General features: G+C 51.0%; 1 protein-coding gene across 1 annotated transcript in view; it reads right to left on the reverse strand.

Annotated features, from left to right (window-relative positions):
- Positions 1-554: 554 nt before the first annotated feature.
- The window catches only part of UBE2D2 (ubiquitin conjugating enzyme E2 D2), a 296,135-nt gene continuing 270,837 nt past the window's right edge, over positions 555-25,852 (reverse strand). Inside the window, exon 7 of the mRNA XM_085617922.1 lies at positions 555-1,419. Coding sequence (XP_085474048.1) covers positions 1,374-1,419 — 46 coding nt within the window. The 3' untranslated portion in view covers positions 555-1,373. The remainder of the gene's footprint in view (positions 1,420-25,852) is intronic.

Below are 25,852 nucleotides of genomic sequence, written 5' to 3' on the forward strand. Positions count from 1 at the left end.
GGAAGAAGACCCCGAAGGGCAAAGGCTCACGTGAGCCCAAAGTCGAGAGAAGCCACCAGATCGATTCAGGAATTGTCGAACCGAACAGAAGGAAAATAGATACACGACTGATAATACCAACAGAGGGAAGGAGCTTTGTAAACCAAAACAGTTCACCACAATAGTGTTGAACCGGAGCACTGGTCCTGTACCAACAGGGGAAAGAAAATCTAACAAGGAGTCGATGAACATGCGCATTATCAGCAAGAGGAGGAGTCACAATACCTCGTGACTTAAGAGACTTGCTTTAAAGAAAAACAACTTGAACACTTCCAGGCCCAACACTAGATGGCAGGATTATGCACAGCATGTGAATCTACAGCTATACATGCCTCGTACATGATGTTCCTTGGCAATAAGGACTAATCTAAACTGCTAGCGATCAAAGGCTTTCTGCATTATGTAAATTTACGGGACTTATGCCCACATGCAACTTAATTAGCAAAGCAGACTTGGATAAAAGAAATCCATATATCCCTAACATGATCCAAATAATGAAAATATTTCTCAAAAAATTATATGTAATGACCGTAGTAATCAGTTTATTACACAGATTAATCGTTTTTGAACGTACAAGCTCCAAGGGAGCCAATGGGTTTTTAAATATACACAAATTTTCTGTCATATGCTTTTTTACCCTTACATCCAAGTAGACCTAAGCAGTTAAAAAAACATAGGAAACATAAGAGCTATTAGGTATGTATTAACTGAGACCACATACAAACCCAAAATGTATGGGGAAGAGAAGAGTTGAAACTAATCAACATCACTTGATGTACTAATAGCTCCAAATCCATACAAATTTTGACCATTAAACTTAGACCTTAAAACACAGGATGTAGGTAAAGGTTTCTTCTTGGTCTTAACATTCACCTTACTGGTAGGTCCGCAAGAATAAAATTAATACAGAAACAGCTGGAAGTTCTTCACTGGTTTTTCATAAAGGTTATGAGTTTAAAAGAATTCCATTAAAAAAAAAATCCTCCCGCCAGTCCATGGATGTGTCCCCAGGAGCACATGAAACCCTAAGGTTTTATTTGTATCCCACTTTAAATTGTCAAGGAATGCTTTTATTCTCACAACTATATTATGACAGAAGAACTGGCTTTTCACACAAGTCTTTTGCAAGGATTCAATGGAGATACTGGCGGAAACAGTATTTCATTGTGTTTTCCCACGTATGTACAACACGCAGCACTGCTGTATCGGGTAAACATGTGCACAGGGGAAGATGAGGCGTGGGCTCATAGAAAGCAGTCAAATGGAAATCAAAAGGATTTTCTCTTTCAGAGTTCCCCCAACTTTATTTGTAGAGGTTATCCAATATATTTTTATTACATCGCATATTTCTGAGTCCATTCCCGAGCTATTCTGTTATACCTGTAAAAAAACAAAAAAAGAACAAATTTGCTTAACATGCCAGCAAATACAGTCTAACTTTAACATCTATCTTTTACCCCAAATTAGCACATTTAAACCTGCTGCAGATAAAAAGAGCAGGTTACCGCAGTGACATTTGTATTACTAGTCCACGAGTCCCTGCTAAGCACAAGTTACTTCTTGTGTAACGATATATCTGTAAGAGACATTGGTTAGTGATAGATTCCTTACCTTTGAATATTCCCCAGGCGTCAGTCTGGATCCAGAAAGTTTTCTGCTTAGCAGTACCCCTGCGCGTCAGTAGGTGGCGCCGTGCGGCTCCGCGCCCGTCACTGGCGCCGTGCGCGTCAGGATGACATCACGGAGGCTACTTAGGCGCCACCCATGCGCGCCGACGTCTGTTCTGTACGCAACTTTCTGCGCCGAAACGCAGAGTCATGCGAGAAACTGACCTTTGGTGCATAAAACTAGGGCCCTAAAAGGGGATGACCTTAACCCTAGTAATCAGTTCGCAGAATGGGGAGGATGGGAGGGGCGGTAAGGAATCTATCACTAACTAATGTCTCTTACAGATATACCGTTACACAAGTAGTAACTTGTGCATCTGAAAGGGACACGTTAGTGATAGATTCCTTACCTTAGAATAGATACCCCAGCAATACCAACCCCGGTGGTGGGTCTGCGAACAAGATTACACCAGAAAGTCACGGAGCACAAAACGGCCAAAGAAGCCGTCTCTCCGGACCCGACTGTCAAGGCAGTAGTGCTTGGTAAACGTGTGCAGCGAGGCCCACGTAGCTGCCTGACAAATAACCTGCAAGGGGACACCGCGTCCCAAGACAGTAGTGGCTGCAGTTGCCCTGGTCGAATGGTCACGCAGCCCCACAGGAGGTTCCTTCTTGGCCAAGGAGTAACAGGCTTTGATGCACAGAACAACCCACCGGGAGATGGTTCGTTTGTGCACCGCCCAACCTCTTTCGGCGCCCACGTAGCCAACAAAGAGCTGGTCATCCACCCGGAACTGCTGTGTACGCTGCAGATAGAATGCGAGCGCTCGTTTCGGGTCCAGACAGTGGAGACGCTCCTCTTCCCTTGAAGGCTGCGGAAAAAAGGTGGGCATAGTGATGGTCTGCCCGATGTGGAAGGGCGTGACAACCTTTGGCAAGAAAGGAGGACGTATCCTCAGAACCACCTTGTCCGGATGAACAGAAAGGAAAGGAGGTTTGGAAGAAAGAGCATGGAGCTCACTTACTCTCCTGGCAGAGGTGATGGCTACGAGGAAAGCCGTCTTGAGAGTAAGAAGACTTAAGGGACAGTTATGAAGGGGCTCAAAGGGAGCGCACATCAGAAAAGTCAAGACAAGATTCAAGTCCCACTGAGGCATTATGAAGGACACAGGTGGGAACGTATGTGTAATGCCCTTAAGGTATGAGTTACTTGCCTTCGGTAACGATTTATCTGGTAGAGACTATTCAAGCCACAGATTCCTTCACGTAGAGTTATCCCCAGGCACGAGACTGGATCCGTATTTTTTTTGCCACAGCATCCTTGCGCGCCGGAGGGGGGGCCACATTAGGCGACTCCGCCCAGGCGGCATCCGCGTACGTGACGTCAGCGAAGTCACAAAAGACCTGCCCCGGCACGCCCATGTCAGTTTTTTTCTGAGAACTTTTCCGCATCACAACGCTGAACCACCAGATAAAAACCTGTGGAAGCATGGGAACAGTGTGCGAAGAGCAGAAAAATTGGAAAGAAACGGTGACTAACAACACCATCAGAGTAGTGCCAACACCGCAGAAGCCAAGGGCAGGGAAAGAAGAATGCAGAAGAAGCAGAAACCTACGCAGTCACCCTGCCAGTAATAGACAACCTCCCATCCCTGTGCCCCGGAGGCAAAGAACATGCATAGAAGTCATCCTGAGCAAGGAATGGGACCAGTCCCAAGACAGACAGGGACAACAAACCTCCAAGCCACCCCAACCTGGAGGGAAACCACCGACAAGGGCAAGACCTGGCCAGATGACCTTTAAGCAGAGGATAGCAATGGAAGGAAGGGAGGGTAGGGAGGACAGGGATAGAAGCAATTCCCCCTCCCCCAAACCTGGAATAGCCAGAGCAGCAGGGCACCGGAACCCCATCCTCCAAAGAACCAAGGGAGGAATGAACCTCCCCCAGACTGAGTCACCCGTCAAGAACAAGGAAGGCACTCACACGAGAGAGACAGCCCTCCCACCGGGAGGTGAGTACTGAAGACCAACCCAAGGGTCCTCGCAGAATAGGGGAGGAAGGGCGGGCCATGAAGGAATTTGTGGCTAGAATCGTCTCTACCAGATACATCGTACATCTGATAGAGACTACTAGCCGCAGATTCCTTCATGTAGAACAGATACCCTAGCAATACTCCCTGGGAAGGAGGGCCTGCAAAAGGACCCCACCAGCCAATGCAGAACAGAGGGCCCCACAGGGGACCAGATCTGTGAACCAGGTAGAACCTCGCCCCTGCCAGGCCAAGGGAACGCCCACAAGCAGGACCCACCCGACCCCAAGGGAATGGAGGAGGGAGGAAGGCGGAAGAGGTTTGTACACTCACCGCAGAGGAACCAAGGGCAAGGACTGAGTGGCCGAAGCACCCCACAACTAGGCAACATAGCTTCCGCTCAATGCCAAGACAGGAAAAAATCGGAAGAAAAGAAGAAGCCTAGAGGGCCCAAGGAAACTAGGGGAAAAAAGGCGAAACCACTACAGGTGGAAAGTAGCCTGCCAGCCCAAACAGCGCCTGCAGTCAAAGCCAAAAGCAAGAAGAACAGCCCGAGGCCCCAGGAAGGCCGAGTAGGCGACGCCTGGCAAGGGAGAACACAGGATCATCCCAGACCTCAGGACAGGAGCAGGGAGAGGATGAGATACCCGGGCACACCACTACGAGTGGCCGCGCACAGGACCTCAGGAAGCAAAGCAACCTACCTAAACGCCATGGAGAACAGGCACCCGAAGGTGACCAGAAACCTCAAGCAGAGGGCAAGCTATATGACAGCTACTACTACCCCACATAGGGTACGGTAAGTCCCAAGATATGGGAACCCTCTTTTTAAGAAGTTCCGCAGCAGAGCAAAAAAACAAAAGAGCCACAGGGAAAAAGCACCCCCCCACTGAAGGCTTGACAAGCAGCCCAAGCAAAGCAGAAGGTCCAATCTCGGGGCCGCAACAACTCCGGCAGAACCACACAATTAACACAAGGGCCGTCTAGCAGCCAACAATGCCAAGTCCCAAGGAAGGACGTAACGGCAAGAAAAAAACACTGCAGAGCCAGAACAGCCAGCTTAAGAAGGCCCAGAATCAACCCAACTCAGAAGTCACTGAGGAGGGGACGGAGGAGGAGGAGGACAGAGCCCCGCCAAGAGCCTTTGGATGGCAGTGTCGGCCGGGGCATAGAACAACAGGCTGTCAAACGGAAGGTCGACGAGACGCTCCCGAATATTCTCAGGGAATACTCCATCCCGAAGCCAAGCATGGCGACGGAGAGCGACAGAGGAAGCCATGGCCCGGCCCAGCACCTCTGAGATGTCCGGAGCGGAGAATAAACGCCGCAAGCTCCCGGCCATCCAATGCATGATGCCGTAAGTCCACCATGCCAGACTCCTGGGATGCTGCAGATCCCAGAGACTCAGCAGAGTCCCACAAACAGGAGCAGGCCCTGGCCAGCACACACAAGGTGTTAAGGGCCCGCAGGGCTGCGCTGGTCGAGGCGAAAATGTTGCGTCCCCTAGAGTCCAGCCAGCGGGCCTCTCGTGGCGGCGGAGTCAACAGTGGCGGCAGGGATGGAAAAGCAGTCCGCAAAAGGGGACTGGCGGCTGAGGGGTGGAGGGAAAGACGCCGGATCACGCGGCGCCGGGAGGTGCCGGTGTAGAAGCTGCTGAGTCACCGGACAGGACGCCTCCAAGCCCCCATCAAGGAAGAAAGGAGCGAACCTTCAAAGGGAAGTAAGATTTCCCTCCCATTAGAGCCCTGGTGGAGGACCTCCAATAGATGGTCTGCCGGAAAGTGAGCCACCGGTCGCCCATACGCAGAATGCCCACAGCTGTGGACACCGCGTGAGCTAAGGCCGCACCCGCCTCCGTAGGGCCCTGCGGTGGAGAAAGCAGCTCCTCCGTGGACGACTGCTGCAAACTAAGGCGGCCGTCCCAGAGGCCAAGCAGGGCGGGGAAGGGCCAGACCTGGAAGTCAGAAGGAACCGAAGAAAGAGGGACCTGCCGCTCTTCCAACAAACACCACTGCCTCAGGAAGGGCGGGGAGCCGCCCTTCGACGCCAGGGTGAAAAAGACACCACACAGCAACCAGTCTCCGGGGAGACGACACCAATATGCAGCCTGCCTCCGGAGAAGGAGCGTCCGAAGACGAATCCGCGGAACAACCCCTGCGTGGAGCCGTAGAGTCCGCTGCTTGAGGTAGGACGTCGGCACTAGCTGGCGTCACTGGGCAAGGCACCTCCAAGTCACCCCGCACCGGGAACCGGAGCAGAGACCGGAGTAGAGATGGGAGTAGAGATGGGAGTAGAGATCGGAGTAGAGATCGGAGTAGAGATCGAGCCGCACCGGCTCCGGGGCGGCGCCAGAGTGACACCGACCCGACCCGACCTCCACCGAGGCAGCCTCTTGCGTGGGGGAACGAGACGGGCCTGGGGAGTGGCACAAAGCCCTCCGGCAGCCGCGGCCCAGAATGAGGACGAAGATGGCTCGACAACCCATGTGGTGGCGCCAGGGACGATTCAACCTCCGACTCGCCCTCCGACAATGCAGCCGCCTGTGGGGAGGGACGAGAGGGGCCCGGAGAGGGACGAGGGGTCTTCCCTCGACCTGGAGCGGGACGAGGAGGGTCCATCGACCCCTGTGGCACCGCACGGGCCAGCTGCTGCCAGCACCGTAGCGGTGTCACCTCGGCCTTAGACAGGACGACCTAGTCAAAGGACAGAGAGGGGCTCGGGGATGCGACCCAAGCCCCGGCGACCTCCCGCGACACCACAGGGACCCCCCCCACCCCCCAGGGATTTGTGGTGAGGCAGAGACGCCGTGGCCTGAAGGAGGTGCCCCAGAGGAGTCGCACCCCAACAGTACCACATCCTCCAAGCCTGGATCCGAACCAGTCGGCGCCACCGGCAGCGCCGCAGAGGGCCCTGCGCAAGGCGAGGGATCCGCCGACGCCCTAGATGGGGAAGACGCCAGCGAGGCCTGCAAAGCCGCCACGTATGTCTCCATTTGGACTCTCGACGCCCCAACACCGGGAAACGGTGGATAGGATGACACGTGGGGCCGCATCACCCGCAGAGAGTCCACGCCCCGGTAGGCCGGAAACCAGCCCCCGGGGACAAACTGCAACACTTACCCACGCGACCCTTGACGGAGACAGGCAAGGACGATGACCACAGCCGTATCTGAGGCCGACCGCCAAAGCAGACCGAGGGGAGGATGTCGACCTGGAGAGACGCGCCGAGAGAAGTTTCATCCGGCGCTCCCGCCGCGACTTCAGCTTCAACTGTTGGCACGCCGTACAATCTGTGGTGCCGTGATCCTCCCCCAAACATCACATACAAATGAGGTGAGGGTCTGTTGCAGACATAAGATGCCAACAAGACGTGCAAGTCTTAAAGCCCGAAGGCATTCGCACACTGTTCCACCAAAAGGAAATGGAAGAAAAAGGGCCCCAACAGGCCCGAAGCAAGGATCGGATCCGCGTTGCACTCGGAAAAGGAAAAAACTGACATGGGCGCGCCGGGGCGGGTCTTATGTGACCTCACTGACGTCACGTACGTGGACGCCGCCTGGGCGGAGTCCCGTGATGTCACCCCGCCCCCGGCGCGCAAGGATGCTGTGGCAAAAAAGTTTCCGGATCCAGTCTCACGCCTGGGGATAATTCTACGTGAAGGAATCTGCGGCTGGTACTCTATCAGATAAAACGGTTAACAACCGGGAAATTAAAAAGAGAAGGCTGATCTGGAAGCCATAGAAAGGTAGAGATGGCCGAAAGATAACCTTTAACAGTGCCCAGAGCAGAACCCTGCTGGGCCAAAGAGTGAAGGAACAGAAGACCCTCAGAAAGAGGGGCAGAAAGGGGATCCACAGTCTTAGCTGTGCACCATGCCACAAATCTGTGGCTGGTTCTGCACAGGCTTGCTGGAAGAGCGCACCTGGGTACCCCTGCCCTGGCCACAAAAGGAACTAAACCCAGTCGGGGCAGAGTTTTTCGAGGAAAGACCCAAAGACTTGGCCATGGCATGAGAGTCTTTAAAACGCTCCAGGGCATGGTTAGCCTTCTCACCAAAGAGGCGGGAGCCATCGAAGGGCATGTCCATGAGCGAGCTCTGGACATCGGGTGAGAACCCAGTGGAATGCAACCAGGCATGGCGCCGCAACGCCACCGACGTGGAAATCGCCCTGCCCAACGAATCAGTGGTGTCCAAACCACACCTGATGGCAAACTTCGCCGCATCCTTGCCCTCCACAAACACTTGGGAAAGGACAGCCTGGACCTCCGCCACCGAATACCACACTGCGAGGGAGTAACGGCCCAATAAGCAGGCGGTATTAACTGACCTCAACCCCAAACTGGCCGAGGAAAACAATATCTTGCCATATTGGTCCAGCCTCTTCGAGTCCTTATCCGGCGGAGCCGAGGAAAAGGCACTCGTCGAGGCCTGAATGACCAGGCTCTCAGGTGTGGGGTAAGTGGTCAAGAAGGCGGGATCACCAGGCGCCGGGCGATGACGCCTAGCGACGTTCTTATCCACCAGCGCCCCTGAGGCCGGCCGCAACCAAGTACCCAAGAGGACTTCGGTAAGGGCCTCATTGAAAGGGAGCAGCGGCTCCAACGACGTAGACGCCGTCTGGAGCACCTCCGTAAGGAGGTTGGTATTAAGGGCCACCGTATGGAGGTCGAGATGGAGAGTCTCCGTGGCTCGACGCAGCACCATATAGTGTAGGAAGCGCCCTCCTCCATAGTAGGCGGAGGCGAGGCAAACCCCGGGTCAGAAGACACATCAAGTTCACCCGCATCTTGAAGGTCATCCACCCAATCCTGCCCGGAGTCACACTGCCGCCCAAGGGGGTCCTTGGAGCCGTCCCAGTCCTCCTATGGCTCCGGGGTAGGGGCCGGCCGCGGTGGCAGGACCGGAGCCGGAGAGGGGGCCAGCGGCGCCAAGAGCGGCACCGGGAGCGGCGCCGGCCGGAGCCGTCCTGGAACCAGATCCTAATGAGGGTCCCAGGTTGTAACAAAATGGTCCGAGAACAGGGGCGGGATAAACGCCATTAAGTGCCACGCTTGTGGCGGTGCTGGGTCCGGAGCAGAGGGCAGCGTCGGGGCCGGAGTCAGCGGCGTTGCAACTTGTGGCGCCGGGGCCGGAGCCGCGGGCGCTGGATTCAGTGGCTCTGGGGCTGGCGCCGGAGGCGGTGCCGCCAGGTCAACAGGATCTGGACACAAGGCTGCCGGGCCCATAGGCGCAACGACGGGAGCCCGAGGCCGAAACAGGCGGTCCAAGGCAGCAAGAAAACGCTTCTTCGACGACTTCTTATGGCGTCACTTACCGGAATCTGAAGGTGAAGACCTAGAGTCCGAGGAGCGACGGCTCCGGTCCCGCGAATGGCCCCTAGACCCAGAGCGGCGGTGAGAGGAGTGCTGGACCTCCAGCAACTTCCGGTGCCTCTCCCATAATGCCTGGTCGTTCTCCAGGCAGTAGAGGCAGACATCATGGGGTTCCGCCACCGACATATTACGGTGGCACGACCCACAAGACTTAAAGTCAGGCATCCCTACGTGCACCAGGAAACAGGAGAAAGACAAGACTGAGGTATGTGCTCAATCCGGGTCTGCGCTTTCGGCGCGGAAAAAGAAAGAACTGACGTCAGTGCGTATGAGTGGCGCCTAAGTAGCCTCCGTGACGTCATCCTGGCGCGCACGACGCCAGTGACTGGCGCGGAGCCGCATGGCGCCACCTACTGGCGCGCAGGGGTACTGCTAAGAGGAAAACTTTCCAGATCCAGACTGACGCCTGGGGAATATTCCAAGGTAAGGAATCTATCAATAACGTGTCTTTCAGATATTGGGATATCTATCCTGCTAGAAGCTGAAACCCCTTCCGGAACAGTGTAAACAATCCCAAAAATAAAGCACACCAGCGGTCCTACACCACTTTTAAGCCTGCTGAGCTTTTCTCCTAGTCTGTCTTTTCCTCGACATCTACTAGGATGCTATTCAAAAGCAGGCATATGAATGAAAACCAAGTGTTTCGCTTGAAGAAAGAGTGTTGATCAATTTAAAATGTAGAAGTTACTTTTGGTGCAATATTACTGGGATGATGCGAGCAGGTGAGCCTCTTAGTGTTCAACTAAAGATCCTTTAGCACAATTCTACATCTAAGCTAAATCTGGTGTCCACCACATTTGAGAAACCCAAAGTTACTTTGTAGGTCACCCTGAAAAAGTATACATTTGGTAAGTGACTGATGCAGCACTGGCCCCAAAATCATGACTGCAAATTTTATATACAAATAAGAGTCTGCAACAGGTCAGCACAAGCCTTCAATTTTAAATCCTGAGGTTAGGGTCTTATTTGGTGACAAAGAGCACGCCAAAAGATAGGTTTATCTTGGTACATGAAAAGCACTGACACATAGTTGCAGTTTGTCAACTTCTCTCACACAAGTTCACAATGCATCTGCCTAGAAGGTCTGTCTTAACATTTCTCTTCCGCTAAAGAGGGGTGTTACCCTGAGAATGCCACTCCTGAGGAACAGCACCAAAGGTAGATTAATAGGCCATGACATGGAAGGAGAGGATGGGGGGCGAGCGGGGCAGACTGTTTTGGACTGGAGCAGGGCAAATTGGAATGGGGCAGATTGGAATGTGGTGGATTGGATTGGACTGGTCTGGGGTGGATTGGATTGAGTGGGATGGATTGGGGTGTACTGCACGATTGTGTTCAAGCCTAATTTTCTTATTAAACAAGGTGGCTTTGCAAAAAAATAATCCTCTTTTGAAAACAGTGCACACAAGCAAAAACAAAAGAAAACATGAGTGCAAAGTGAGAAAGAAGACTTGGCAAAATAAAAATTAGGGAACTACAGAAAATAAATCTTTGCAATTCTATTTGTCCTGCTGAGCACATTTTTGCCAGTCACACGTCTTCTGTTTGCAGGGCACTAAAAGTTAAACAGAACAAAATAGTACATCACTCACGTCAGGAGCAGAGGACCGGCACTTATTAATTTGAATCAATCAGTGCTTGGTCCCTTCTCCACCGAGGAACGGAAATGTTAGGCCTGCCTTGAAGAATTACGAGGCTGTAATTTAGGAGAGAGATTAAGACTCATCTCTTTAAAGAACTCTATATTACAATCTATATTATAATGCATTAACAATGCACAACCTCACTCACTCTGTACAGTGCTCACCTGCCTTATGGCTAGGCTTGCAGCATAAAAATACCATACCTTCAGTTAGGCTCTTTATGGCGAATACTCTAGCTGCAGACTCCCCACCTTTAAAATATCCCCAGGGGTCAGACTGGATCCTGAAGTTTCAGCGTAGTGCCTGTGTGCTGATCGGTAACAGTGTGGCTTGATGTCCATTCCGCTCCACTCCACCTTAGAAGTGATGACTGGAGCTGCACAGAAGCGCCATCCAAGCGAGCTGACATCAGATTCTTTCTTAACACTGTCCGTGGCTCAGACGTGGAACCCAAAAACTAAGGATCTCTGCTAATGTAGAGACCTTGAATTTGGGACCTTTTTTGATCGAAAAGAGCCCATTTTACAGAACAGGAGGGGGAAATCTGAGAGAGTATCCACCAGAAAGCGTTACCAAAAGTTATTTGTTCTTCTGATGGAGATTTCTAACTGCAGATTCCTCACCTTTAGAAAAGAATATCAAGCAGTACCTTCCAATAAGGTGGGTCTGTGGAATGTCTCAGACCAAGGAGTTCTGCAGGATCCAGTGGGCAACATGCCATTCCCATCGGTTCTGGCGGTCTTTGAGAATAGGGGCATTGACGCCTATGTTGCAGCCTGAACAATATCTGGGACAGGCAGTTTAAGTGCCAACGCAGAGGTAGCCTTGGCCCATTCTGCCAGTGCCCTCAGTCCACCTGGAGGCTGCTTCTTACCCGGGAGCACAGATTATCTTAATGCAGAGGACCATCCACCAGGACAAAAGTAATTTTCTGCATAGCTTGGACTGACTTCACAGCAGGAATCGGATAGTTTACCTGTCGGTGTAGTTTTGCAGTTTGAAGACTTTCTGGAGTCACTATGCTGTGCATTATCCCGCCATCTAGCGGTTGGGTCCGGAATTGTAGTCTTTTCGCTCTTTTTCGTGGCCCAGGCTGGCGTCAATATACCACCACTTGGTGTCCTTCGGGACGTTTATGTGCTTCCTCTGGAAGCTCCCACCTTTGGCTGCCATCTTCAGATTCTTTTTTTCTTGTCTTGTGTTATTCTTGTTTTTCCTCTTGCGTTTTAAAGCCCTTTCATCTTTTAATCCCTTTCCTCCTGTCTCATCTTTCTGGCGGAGGATGGTTAGGGTTCGCTCGTGAATCCAGAAAGTCTTCAAGCTGCAAAACTACACCGACAGGTAGGAAACTCTACGTTTTGCAGCGTGAATATTTCTGGATTCACTATGCTGTGCATAGACTTTGTAGCGGTTTGTCCTTATTGTGGGTGGCTGGGTGGAAGAGGAGCACTGGTTACTGAATATGTGTTGTGAGACCTTCTGTCCCACTTGCGCTTTGTTCATTTGGATAGCTACACAGTAGTGATTAGTGAACGTGTGCACTGAAGACAATGTTGCAGCTTGGCAAATGTCTTCAATTGGTGTGCTAGCTAGAAACTCAATTGTTGCTCCTTTCTTCCTTGTTGAGTGAGCATGAGCTGCTCATTATAACGGTTGCCTTGCTTGTTTGTGGCATAGTTTGGTAACTGGTCATCCCAAAAAACTGCTAGCGAAGGAGACAGTTGCTTTGTCTTTCTGCACCCCATTGTCCTTTCTATATAGTGCATCACTGCCCTTCTGGCGTCCAGTGTGTGCAGCACCCTGTGTTAGTGGTTGGTTTTTGGAAAAAAACTAGGTATTTGGATTGTTTGGTTGATGTGGAACCTTGACACCACCTTCGGCATGAAGTGTGGGTCCGTTCTCATTACAATCCTATCACTGTGAATCTGCAGGTAGGGCTCTTGAAGTGTTAGCGCCTGCAACTCACTCACTCTTCGTAGTGATATGATGGCCACTAAGAAAGCCACCGTGAGCATGTGCAGTGTAGCCTTGTGAATTGGCTCAAATAAGTCTATTTACGGTTTACCCCACTTCCAGAATACTTTCTGTAATTCCTGTTGGTTGATCTCCCATTCGTGGGATGCCGACGTCTGCCTGCTGAGTCGGTCTGCTTCCACGTTGTCCTTCCCTGGGAGATGTATTGCTAGTAGGTCTATCCTCAGTGGAATGGCCCATGTCCATATCTCCTGTGCTCGCCTTGATAGCGCTACTGACTGTGTTCCTCCTTGTTTGTTGATGTAGAACATGGTTGTGGTGTTGTCTGTTTGGATCAACACCCTGTTTCCGTACAGCTCCTTCTGAAATGTTTTTAAGGCTAGGAACACAGTTTTTAGTTCCAGGTAATTGATGTGCTTGACCGCATCCTGTTGCGACCATAGACCCCTCACCTTGTTCATGTGTGTGCCCCACCCCAGCTGGAAGGCGTGCGTTGCGATGGTCACTGTTGGAGTTGGTTGTATGAATGGTTTCCCCTGTGATGTTTTCTTTGTTCCACCACGCCATTTCCTGATGCACTGCGTGTGTGACAACCACTAGATCTTCCCAACTCCCAGTTGCCTGTGACCATTGCTGCTGTATCCATTCCTGGAATGGCTTTATGTGTAGTTGAATATTTTGGACTAGGTGAATGCACGACGCCATCATGCCCATCAGTTTGCTCACCGTCAGAACTTGCCTCTTGCGGTAATGACGTGTTTCCTTCAGTATCGACAATGTTCTCTTCCTGCTGGGGAACACTTTGGCCTGTATAGTGTCGATCTCTGCCCCTAAGAATATCTTTATTTGTCCTGGTTCTGTTGACGATTTCTCCCAATGGATCGAGAAACCCAGTCTTGTCAGTATGACCTGCTGGATGTGTAGTTTGCATTGGCCGTACGAACTTGCCTTTACGAGCCATTCGTCGAGATAGGGGTATATGTGTATTCCTTGCCCTCGTAGGTGTGCTGCGATAGCTGCTAGGCATTTTGTAAACACCCTAGGTGCGGATTTTAGGCCGAATGCCAGTACTGTGAACTGGTAGTGGCTTTGGTTGATCACAAACTTTAGCAGGCGCTTGTGGTTGATGGGGATGTGCAAATATGCGTCCTTTAAATCTATAGTAGCCATGAAGTCCCCTTGCTGTATTTGTGGTATTACTTCTTGCAGGGAAGTCATCTTGAATCTGAGTTTATGAATTTGTTCAGGAACCTTAGATCTAGGATAGGTCTGAGTGTTTCGTCCACCTTTGGCGCCAGTTGAGCTGCGTCAACTGGCGTGTCGAACAGTTGCTCTCCATTAAAAGGTGTATCTAGGATGTTGCTTTGCACCTCTAGCTTGAAACCTGAAATTGAGCCATGCGTGTATTCTCTTGGTCACTCCAATCATCAATAGCCTGCTAGATGTTTCTTCAGCATCCAATGCAGATTTCAGGCATGTGTTAGCCATGTTCTTTCCCTCTTCTACCATGTGAGCTGCTCTTTGTTGGTACTGGTCTAGTAGATGCTTTAGGAGCTGCCCCAATTCATCCCAGTGTTGGTAAGCGTGCCTGTTGATCAGGGAGTTAGCGATGCGCCCATTTCTCTCCCCCTTTCTCCCTGTGAGATCCATCCTCTAACTCTCCTTGTCTGGAGGTGGTCCGGCATTAGTGGGTACATTGGCCCTCTTTCTAGCCGTTGCTGCAATTATGGAGTTTGACTGGCACTGACCCTTGGATGTAAGCAGGGTCCTTTTTTAGAATGTTTGTATTTCTTTTCTGTTCTCGGGGGTCACCGCCTTGCATACTGCTGGCTCCTTAAAGGCCTCTTCCTTGATCCAGCACACTAGGGAGCATGGGCATGAATTGGCTCCTAGTTTGCTGAGGCAGTAGCGTCTCCAGGAGGAACCATGCCTTGGGCTTCTCCTCCTCCATTTTCACCCCATAAGTCTGTGCAGCCTTCTGTACGACCATATTGTAGATCCCTAGGTCGTCTGGCGGCGAGGGCCTTGAAGGGTAAGTGTCTATCCCTTCTTCCGGCGATTCGGCGTAGAGATCTTGCCATTCCAGGTCTTGTGCCTCAGAGGACGTCGAGTTCCGGTCGGATTGCAGATCTTCGTTGCCTTCTCCTTCGAAATAGTAGTCTTCATCCCCCAGTTTTCCGCGGTTCCGCGTCCTCGTCATCCCTTTCGTCTTCGAGCGCGGGTTTCGGCGGGATGGTGTATTGGCTCATCTTCTCATCGAAGTCCTTTTTCGGCTGCAGGATGCTCGCCATTTCGGCCTCGAGCCTCCTCTTCTTCCTCTCCATCTCGGTGGCATGTTCGGTGCCTAGGGGTGTAGCGCTTCTCTTCGGGGTCATCTACGTCAACGACGATGTCGGCCCTTCTTTTCTCAAAGCCGAGGTGTCCTTTTCGAGGGCAACCTTCAACTGTCTGTTTTTTGAGGGCTTTCGCCGATTGGGAGTCCTTTTCGAATGATCCGCTCGGCTGACTGGTAGCTGTTGCTTTCGTCGCGTGTTTCGGCGACAGAGCTCCCTTCGAGGACTTCGCTTCACTTCTACGCGTGTCGCTCGGGGCTTTAGCTTCACCATTTCGGGTATCGCTCGAGTGTTTAAGGGTCGACTCCCCCCTTGCCTCCTTCGACGTCTTATGGTCCTCGACAACCGTGCAGTCCTCCGGTCCTTAGGCGATGTCCTCCTCCCCACTGGAGAGACCCAAGTCTCGAAGCGATTGAGGTGGCCCCTGCATGTTGTGGTTCGCCCCTTTACTGCCTCTCCCTTACTCTGAGGGTCTTGGATGTAAACACCGAGCACGCGTTGCAGTCTTCGATGTTGTGGTCGAACGGCAGGCAGAGGTTGCAGACTGGATGTTGATCCTTCTGGGCGTACTTGTGGTGGCAATTGGTGCAAAACTTGAACGGTGTTTTGTCCATCCACGTGCTTAGGGAGCCCCCCTGTGAGCGCATTCTCCGTCAAAAGTCGAGGTTTTGGTCGTAAATCTTCTACCTAGTCGCTCCGGTTACCTGACCTGTAGTCCGGTGTAGCTGAAAACGTGATTGGTCGATGTTCTGCGATTTTCCTTGATTCCTCTTCCAAAAACTCTGGCACTCTTCGGCAATGATCCAGACCCAATGGCGGAAAAAAGAATCTGAAGATGGCAGCCAAAGGTGGGAGCTTCCGGAGGAAGCATGTCGACGTCACGAAGGACACCAAATGGTGGTATGTCGCCGCCCACCTGAGCCATGAGAAAAAAAAAAGAAATGAAGAAAAAAAAAAAGACTACAATTCCAGACCCAACCACTAGATAATGTACAGCATAGCGAATCCAGAAAGATTCACGTTGCAAAACCCGAAGGAGAGCTTACTGTTACCCAAGAGGAGCTTACTGTTACCCAAGAGTCTTTGGTAACAATTCAGCACCTTTTTGGGGTCCAAGCAATTTACACACTCTTTTGAAGTGTGACTCCATAGTTTGGACTCCTTCCTCGAAGGAGCAAATTGGAAGCAATGGACTGTCAATACATGAAGAAAAGTTTCTTACCAATGAAAAACACTCCTGGTAGATTCTCTACATACCTGCAGATTCCTCACCTTTTTTAAAATCCAAGCCACCAGTCTGGATCTGGACACTCTTCAATAGCGCTCTCATGCCATAAGGGGGCCTTATCTCCACTTCAGCATTGTACGTGGCATCCCTGTGATGTCACTCGAGTCACAGAACTCCCCTGTTGGCGTGCTGACATCAGTTTCCATCGATCTTTTCAAGTGCCATTAAGGCAGGCAGAGGCAACTAACATCAGGAAGACAGGTGAAGTGTTTTGTAATATGATGCGACCATATTAAGAGGCTATGCGGGGAAACCAGTCGTGCAACAGGGAGGAGAGTAGGTCAGTGAGGAATATGCAGGTAGATAGAGTATCCACCAGAAAGCGTGCTACCCAGGTAAGTAACTTTCTTCTGATGTATATACATCTACCTGCAGATTCCACACCTTTTGAATAGATTCCCAAAGCGGTCCCCAATCAGGGGGTGGGAGCATGGCTGGTTAAATCAAAGATCCTGAACTGACCACCCCATCTCACTTACAAGTCCAAACAGCCTGACCTGTAAAAGTGTGGAGGGACGCTCAGACCTCTGCTTTAACAAGGTCTGCGAGTGGCACTCATCAGCACAGAAGACGACGACTTGGCTCTGGTAGAATGAGCTTGAATATATTCTGGTCTTTTTTTTGTTCAGCAGAGCATGGCACATATTGATGCACAGGATGATCCATCTTGATAATGAATATGCTACTTACCAGTATGCATCTGTTCTTGGCATGTAGGGCTGCTGACATTCATATCTGTGCATAGATCGCCGCCTAGTGTTGGGTCCGGATGTTTGCACGTTGTTGTCCTGGAAGAGTCTTCGAAGTATCCTTGGATAGGTGACTCCTCCCCTGGACTACAGTGCGCATGGGCATCCTCTCCATCCTCAGATTGTTTTTCGCCATTGTGGCAGTGATGGAGTAGATACAGAAAGTGATGACCATGCTTACAGTAATTCTGAGAGCTGCAGCTGCTACAGGCGCCGGGGAGGAGGGAGGGCGATATGAATGTCAGCAGCCCTACATGCCAAGAACAGATGCATACTGGTAAGTAGCATATTCAGTTCGAGGCATGTGGGCTGCTCAATTCATATCTGTGCATAGAATATATAGCAGTACCCTCTATTAGCGGCGGCTACCAGTGCCAGCTGCAGCGGTCTGAAAGAGTTTTGAGAACAGCCTGTCCTACAGCTGCCTGCTGTTTTGATTGCACATCTACACAATAGTGTTTGGTAAATGTGTGTGTAGTGGACCAGGTGGCTGCTCTACATATATCATGCAAAGGAATGTTTCCAAGGAAAGCCATGGAGGCCCCTAACTTACGAGTTGAGTGGGCTCGTGGGGGAATCGTTAATGTGCGTTTAGCCTTTTGATAGCAAATTTGAATACATTTAACGATCCATCTGGCTATACCTGCTTTGGAGATGGCGTTACCTTTGTGGTGTGGGGCAAAGGCAACGAAAAGTTGTTTTGTTTTCCTAAAGACTTTAGTCCTGTCGATGTAGTACATGAGGGCTCTCTTTACATCCAGTGTATGGAGTGCTCTTTCTGCGACAGTTTGTGGGTTTTGAAAGAAAACAGGCAGTACAATAGTTTGATTCATGTGGAACTGTGATATTACTTTGGGCATGAATTTGGGGTTGGTACGTAGTACGACCCTGTTGGCGTGAACCTGTATGAATGGCTCTTGAATGGTTAGTGCCTGGAGTTCACTAACTCTTCTTAACGAAGTGATTGCCACTAGGAAAGCTACTTTCCAGGTGAGGAATTGAATCTCACATGAGTGGAGAGGTTCGAAGGGTGGACCCATCAGTCGGGTGAGGACCAGGTTGAGGTTCCACACCGGTGCTGGTGGGTGTCTTGGGGGAATTACTCGTTTAAGTCCCTCCAAGAAGGCTTTGATGGCAGGCACTTTGAATAAAGAGAGGTGCTACCTGTTTTGGAGATAGGCTGATATTGCAGTCAAATGGACACGTATTGAGGTGTATGCCAGATTGCATCGGTACAGGTGTAGGAGGTAACAAATTATATTTAGGATGGATGCGTCTAGCGGGTTAATGTCAGTATTATTGCAATAAATGACGAACCTTTTCCATTTGGCTGCATAGCAAGCCCTGGTAGTGGGTCTCCTGGCCTCCGTAATGATGTCCATACAGTCAGGTGGCAGGTTTAGGTAGCCAAACTCTAGGACTTCAGGAGCCAGATTGCCAGGTTCAGCTGTTGTGGATCTGGGTGCTGAATCTCTCCATGGTTCTGCGTCAAATGCGTGGGTTTGATCCGCAGTCTTTGATGGGGCACCACGGAAAGTTCGAGAAAGGTGGTGTACCATGGCTGGCGTGCCCACGTTGGAGCAACCAGGACGAGTGTTAGTGAGTGTTGTCTGAGTTTGCGAGCCACCAGCGGTATCAATGGTGCTGGGGGAAAAGTGTACGCAAATCTGCCGGACCAGTTCATCCATATCGCATTGCCCTGCGACTGCGGATGTGGGAACCTGGCGGCAAAGCTTTGGCATTTTGCGTTTTCGCTTGTGGCGAATAGGTCTATGTCTGGGTGACCCCACTGCTGGAAGTACGGTTGGAGTACTGATGGGTGTAACTCCCACTCGTGCATCTGGTGGCTGTGTCTGCTGAGCAGATCCGCCATCTGGTTGTCTTTGCCGGGGAGGTGTTCCGCCATGAGGAACATGTTCCTCTGAATGGCCCACTTCCACATGCTCTGAGCCAGATGAGACAACTGTGGAGAGTGTGTTCCTCCCTGCTTCTGTATGTAGTACATGGCAGTCATGTTGTCCGTCCGGATCAACACGACTTTGTTGCACAAGTGTACTTTGAATGCCTTCATGGCTAGGAAGATTGCCATCAGTTCTAGAAGGTTGATGTGCATCTTCTTGTGTTGTCCATAGTCCCTGCACTGTGTAATTGAGTACATGAGCTCCCCATCCCTGGAGAGACGCGTCCGCTTTCAGTATTATTTGTGGAACAGGCTCTTGGAACGGTCGGCCCTTGCAAAGGTTTTGTGGATTCCACCAATGCAGAGAGTTGTATGCCCGACCGCTCACCAACACTAGGTCTTTTAGTTGCCCGTGAGCCTGAGTCCATTGACGTGCTAAGCACTCCTGAAGCGGGCGCATATGTAGTCTCGCGTGTGGGACTATGAAAATGCAGGAGGCCATCATGCCTATCAACTGCATGAACACTCGCGCGGGAATGGAGTGTTGGGGTTTGAACTTGGAAATCAGCATTTGCATGCTGTTGATCCTCACTAAATTTGGCTGAGCTGTGGCTGCCAGAGTGTCTATGGTCGCACCCAGGTACTGTTGTACGTGTGCGGGTTGGAGATGCGATTTTGGGTAATTTAGTGAGAACCCCAGGCTGTGAAGGAGGTGAATGGTGCGGGACATGTGGCTGGCGCATTGCTGGGCTGACTTTGCCTGAACAAGCCAGTCGTCCAGGTAAGGGTAGACATGAATGTGTTGCCTCCGTAAATGTGCAGCCACTGTAGCTAGGCACTTTGTGAAGACCCTGGGCGCTGTTGTCATGCCGAAGGGAAGAACCTTGAATTGGTAGTGCTGCCCCTGAATAGTGAACCTGAGATATTTTCTGTGTGATGGGTGAATGGGTATGTGGAAATACGCATCTTTGAGGTCTAGCGTGGCTAGGAAGTCTCCCTGTTTGAGCAATGGGAGGACTTGGAGGGTGAGCATGTGGAAATGCTCTGAGAGAATGTAGCGGTTGAGGGGTCTCAGGTCTAGTATGGGTCTGAGTGACCCGTCCTTCTTTGGTATTAAAAAGTACAGGGAGTACACCCCCGTACCGTGCTCGTGGACGGGTACGACCTCTATTGCGCCTTTTTGCAGCATACTTAGCACTTCCTGCTGTAATAGCGCTAAGTGCTCTGAGAACATAGGACGGTGTCTTGGCGGTATTGTGGGTGGAGTTGAGGTTAATTCTAGGCAGTAACCGTGTTTGATAATATCTTTGACCCACCTGTCCGTGGTGATGGAGTTCCACGTGGACAGGAACCTTTGTAGCCTTCCCCCGACAGGTGTTATGTGGTCGGGAGGAAGGGAGAGGGCGTCACTGTTTGTTTTTGGGGGAGGACCTGGTATTGCCGTATCCGCGTCCTCTACCCTTTGTGCTTGAACCACGATATCCACCCCGGGTGTTTTTATCGTAGGTACTTTGGGTGTTGCCCTTGTTGTAGATTTGCTGTGACCCCTGTCCTCTACCTGCTCCTCTATTTCCGGGGCGACGAAAGGAGCCACTCCGAAAGGTCTGCGTTTGGAGAGCCCCCATGGACTTTGCAGTGTCTGTCCTTTTTTATTTTTTCTAGGGTGGTGTCAACCTCTGGTCCGAATAAGTAGTCGGGGTTGACCGGCTGATTGAGGATGTTATTCTGAACCTCCGGTTTGAATCCAGAGATTCGCAACCAGGCGTGTCGTCGTAACATGACGCTAGTGTTTATTGCTCTGGCAGCTGTGTCTGCGGCATCCAGTGCACACTTAATGGATGCGTTAGTGAGGAGTTGTCCCTCCCTGATGAGGATCTCCGCTCCCTCTTTGTATTGGTCAGGGAGATGTTGGAGTAATGTTTCCAACGTGTCATAGTGTGCGCGATCGTAGCGAGCTAGGAGCGCCTGAGTATTGGCAATACGCCATATGTTAGCTGCCTGGGCTGCAATCCTTTTGCCGGAGGTCTCTAGCACCTTGGATTTTTTTGTCCGGGGGAGGAGCATCCCCAGTTGTCTGTGAGTGCGCCCGTTTGCGAGCATTGGCGACTACGATGGAATCCAGAGGCAACTGGCCTCTAATGTAGGTAGGGTCCCCAGGCGCCGACCTAGATTTCTTGTCGATCCTGGGGTTTATTACTCGTGCCCTGGTGGGTTCTTTGAAAATGTCCTTTGCTGGTTTGAGGACACCTTTCAACATGGGTAGAGTTTTGATATTCCGTTCTGAGGATGCGAAAGTATCCATTAGAAAATCATCCTCGATTGTGTCGGAGTGGAGTTGCACACCATGATTGGCCGCAGCACGTTCAATAAGGGCGTTGAATGCGGCAGTGTCCTCTGTGGGAGATGTTTTCGCGCCATATAGCTGCGTGTCCTGTGTATCCATATGTGCACCCGGGTCTGCAGGGTCATCCCAAGCCTGATCAGGGTCCTGTTGGCCGTCAGGGTCCATCTCTCCGGGGTAGGGGACGTGGTCACCCTTGTAGTCCTCCAAAACGTCGGTTTCGGAGTGTGTTGGAGAGAAGGACTGTGGATCTTGGTAAGAGGTATGGAGAGGTTCGTAAAGAACTGGTTCCGAATCCACTGGCAGCTTTTTCTTTAGAGGGATCCGGTAGGAGTCCAAAGCTGGCTCGGAAGTTATCCTCCGCTTGTGGAGCATCATTCTGCCGGTGTCGGCATCGATGATGTGGGATGGTGACGTCTCCGTAGGAGAGCGTTCGGCAGGGATGATCCTAGTGTGGGTGACACGTGTTCTGATTTCGAACAGTTTGGGTGCCGTGGATGGCGGCAGGCCAAAAGTGATGTTGGCCGGTGCCGGAGAAGCTTTTTGAGCTTTTTTCGGCTCGGAGCCTGAAGGGTCCTGTAGGGCTGCCTTTTCTTTGATGCGTTGCAAGGATGCTGCAACTTGCCGCACCTGGAATGCCGACGGTTCTTTGGCGCCGACCGGTTCTGTAGAGGCAGGCGTGGACTTTTTCGGCGCCACGGGGTCATCGGGTCGAGGAGAGGTAGTAGCTGTCAACGGTGTCGATGATTGTGCCTTTGGTGCTGCTTTCGAAGTAGTGTGAGACGCAGCAGCTATTTTGACCATTGTGGCTGGAGCCGATTGTTTCGGTGCCGGGAGCCGAGGCGGTTTGGCGGCACCGATGGCCTTTTTCCGTGTGTCGGCGCCGACGTCGGCTGCTGCGAGCTTGGCACCGAACTCCCGTTTGGTGCGGTCGGTGCCGACGGGTTTGGCTGGCGTCGAAGGTGTGGTGGGCCTCGATCCGACCAGTGTTACTTTCAGTTTCGGTTTCTGTGGAACCGATACGGCTTTCGGTTTCGATGAAGGGAAACCAGTTGTTTTGGGTAGTAATGGCTGCCGCTGAATGTTCGAGGCCGGGCCAGAGGGCGGGGCCGAAGAACTGCGGGATAGGTCTTGGGTAAGGCCCGAAGGCGATCCCTCGACCGGAGCCATAGACTGACGCACTGGGATATCCTCCGTCTGTACGGGTAGGCCTTGCTCGTCACCAGAGCTACTCTCTTCGGCCCCTAAGGCCTCATTGTAGTCTCCTACCTCGGTGTCGGCTTCGTCTCTGTGAAAGAGTCGTTCTTCGATGTCTTCCGATCCAGAGTTGTGTTCGGAAGCGGGGCTGGAGGGTAGGTTCTCCACGTCTTCCACATCTTCGTCCTCGGCGCTGAATATGTTGGTCTGGGCCGGTGCCGCTTGCTGCGCTTCAAGTCTCGCTGCTCGTCGATTCCGAAGAGTCTTTTTGGATCGGAATCGGGCACAGGCCATACATGTGGACTCGTCGTGATCCGGTGAAAGGCATTTGTTGCACACCGGGTGGACGTCGACATGGGGATATTTCGCATTGCATACAGGACACCGCTTGAATGGTGTCCTCGATTCCATCATCATAGTCGGGTCGATGGTCGGATAGGATGCGAAAAGAGTTGGTCTTGAAGTTAGTAAACTAACAAATAACTATCGATACCGATCGGGAACAGTACCGACGCAAACTAAAGGCCTTTTGGCCTGAAAAAAGTTTTTCCTAACTTGAGTCAAGATAAGCACATCCGAACCCAATGGCGGAAAAAAACAATCTGAGGATGGAGAGGATGCCCATGCGCACTGTAGTCCAGGGGAGGAGTCACCTATCCCAGGAGACTCTTCCAGGACAACAACGTGCAAACATCCGGACCCAACACTAGGCGGCGATCTATGCACAGATTTGAATTCAGCAGCCCACATGCCTCGAACTGTCCTCTTATGCAATATCTTGCTTTTCATTTGCCCCACATCACCTATGACGAGCTGGTCATTCAGTCTGGACTTGTGGTTTTGTCCACATATAAAGTGAACGCTTTGATTAGGGTCAAGACTATAAAGACTCTCTTCCTCCCTGGTTGGGTGCGGATTTGTGAAAAAGGTTGGGAAAAGGCACTCCTCTGCCCCACAGACTGCCAGCATTGAAAACTGGAGGGCAGGGAATTTCGGGCTGTGAGTATTCATATGAGTGGATAAGTGGGCGACCTGAGGAGTCCCCCAAAGCTGGAATGTGTCCTGGAATACCTCAATATGAAGACGCCACTTATGGAAAGAGGACACCAACTGAGACTGTCTGCTTGCACATTGAGCACTCTGACCAGGTGATGTACCACCAAGCAGATCTGATGGTCTGGTGCCAAGGGCCAGAGCTTCTCAGCAGAGCAGCTGTGTCCCTACTCCTATCTATTTCTTGATATACCACATTGAGCTTCTAGTGTGTCAAGATCTGGACAGATCGGCCGCAATAAAAAGGGAGGTAGGCCTTCCATGCCAAGCATATAGCCTGTAGTTCCAACAGATTGAAATGCAATACCTCTTCTTCTGGAGACCAGAAGCCTCTGATCTCAATTCCTCTAGATGTCCTCCCCACCTTAGATTGGAGGCATCTGTGATAATTTGCCACCAGAAGGGGGTAGGGGGTTGTGGAATGGCTTTCCAACAGATTTTAGTCCACAATCCAGCACTATACGCCTGCTGCAGTGTCCCTGGAAATTTTGATACAATCCTGAAGATCTCCACTGTATTGGAACCCCTCCCTGAAGAGACACGACTGGAGGCCCTTCATGTGCCAGCGTGATGGGTGACCAACATTATGCAGGGGGCTAGCGGATTTAGCAGATGTAAAACAGGATTGGAATGATCGCTCCATTGTGAAACATCATAGCTTGAATGTTGCGAACTCTGAAGAGGAAGGATAGATCGATTTGCTGTGATGTTGAGTAATGTTCCTATGAACAGGATGCATTGCCAGAGCACCAGGTGAGCACGGGCTGGTTGATGGAAAAGTCTGGATCAAGCAGCAACTTGGCTATCTTGTGCAAATTGTGGGACACCATCTGTGGCTAGCTGGCTTCTATAACCTAGTTGTCCAGGTAAAGAAATAATGAATTCCTGGCAGTCCATGGGCCACGCACATTGTAATCATCTTTGTGATAAGGCCAAATGGCAGAACTGCAAACTGGTAGTGGTCGGATCAGATCATGAAGCGTAGATACTCCTGTGCGACCACAGGAAAAGGGATGTGGAAGTAGGCATCCTGTAGGTTCATAGACACCATCTAATCTTCAGATTCCAGCGCTAACAGAGCCTGTGCTAGGAACAGCACTTTGAACTTTTCCATTTTGAAGTACCAGTTCAGAACCCGAAGATCTAGGATCGGACTGGGAAATACCAGGAGTAGCATCCCAGACCCTGCTCTGGAACTAATCTAACTGCACACTTTAGGAGTAAGGTCACTCTTGCTGCAGGAAACTTAAATGACCTGGCAGGAGAGACGGAGAGGGGAAGGGTGGGTGCTGTCCTGAGTCCTTTCTATATATGAAAGCACCAAAGACCTGAAGTGACGGTCCTCCAAACATGTGGAAAGGACAACTGGCTGTGTGTATTCAGATCAGGGGAAACAAGTGCTGCTTCCCTGCAGTGGCTGGGGGAGGAGGGGAGGACAAGGCATATACCAATGGCACGAGAAGCAGCCTGCTGAAGCCTCGAAACTTCCAAAATGGTCATTAGTCTTTTTTTTAAAAACTGTTTTAAATATTGCGATCTAGACCTGAAGATATCCGGTATCGGAGCGCTTTACATGAGCACCAGTTTATTAAGTGATTAGCCCAGAATCACAGGATGCTGAGCATCATTGCAGAGACTTTAATATTGAGTCAGCAGCAGTCTAAAGTGGTCCATCAAAGTGGTTTGTAAATCCGGAGAGAAAACAGAACTATGTAACCAGGCATTGCAGCAGAGAGAAACGAATGCCCTCAAGGCCCTCTCAACTGAGTCAGCTGTGTCTAGGCCTGATTGTATGACTTTTTTCACAGCCTGGCAATATCCTACAGGATTAGTGAAATAGCTCTGTAGACCATTGGGAAGGTTGTAGCAATTGCTTGTGCTGGGTCTCAGAGTGCACAAACATATCTGCCAAAGATACATGGCATTAAGAGACTTTAGAGCCATGCTTCCGGCCGAAAACATTTTCTTAGCTACTTGTTCAAGCTTTTTGTATTCCCTGTCAGATGGTGTTGTGGGGAAGGCACCAGATTTTAGTTTGGGGTAGTAAGATGCTTGCACTACTAGGCTCCGAGGACTGCTGAGAGGAGAGAAAGGCAAGATCTCCTGGAGCTGGCTCGTAGTGTCAGGCAATGGTTCATAATATTTATGGTTGGCTTTTTCCATACTGCTAGTATATGCTTTGCTAACACCTCTTTGAAAGATAAATGACTGATGTATGAGAGGCTGAATGCAGGATCTCAGTAAGGAGGTTTGAATTTGTGTCTGTGGACGAAACGTGGAAAGTCCAACACGTTGGTTGCCCTCCTAAAGACCGGATAGTTTCGGG

The sequence above is a fragment of the Triturus cristatus genome, chromosome 7 (genome assembly GCF_964204655.1).
Source record: "Triturus cristatus chromosome 7, aTriCri1.1, whole genome shotgun sequence".
Lineage (NCBI taxonomy): Eukaryota > Metazoa > Chordata > Amphibia > Caudata > Salamandridae > Triturus > Triturus cristatus.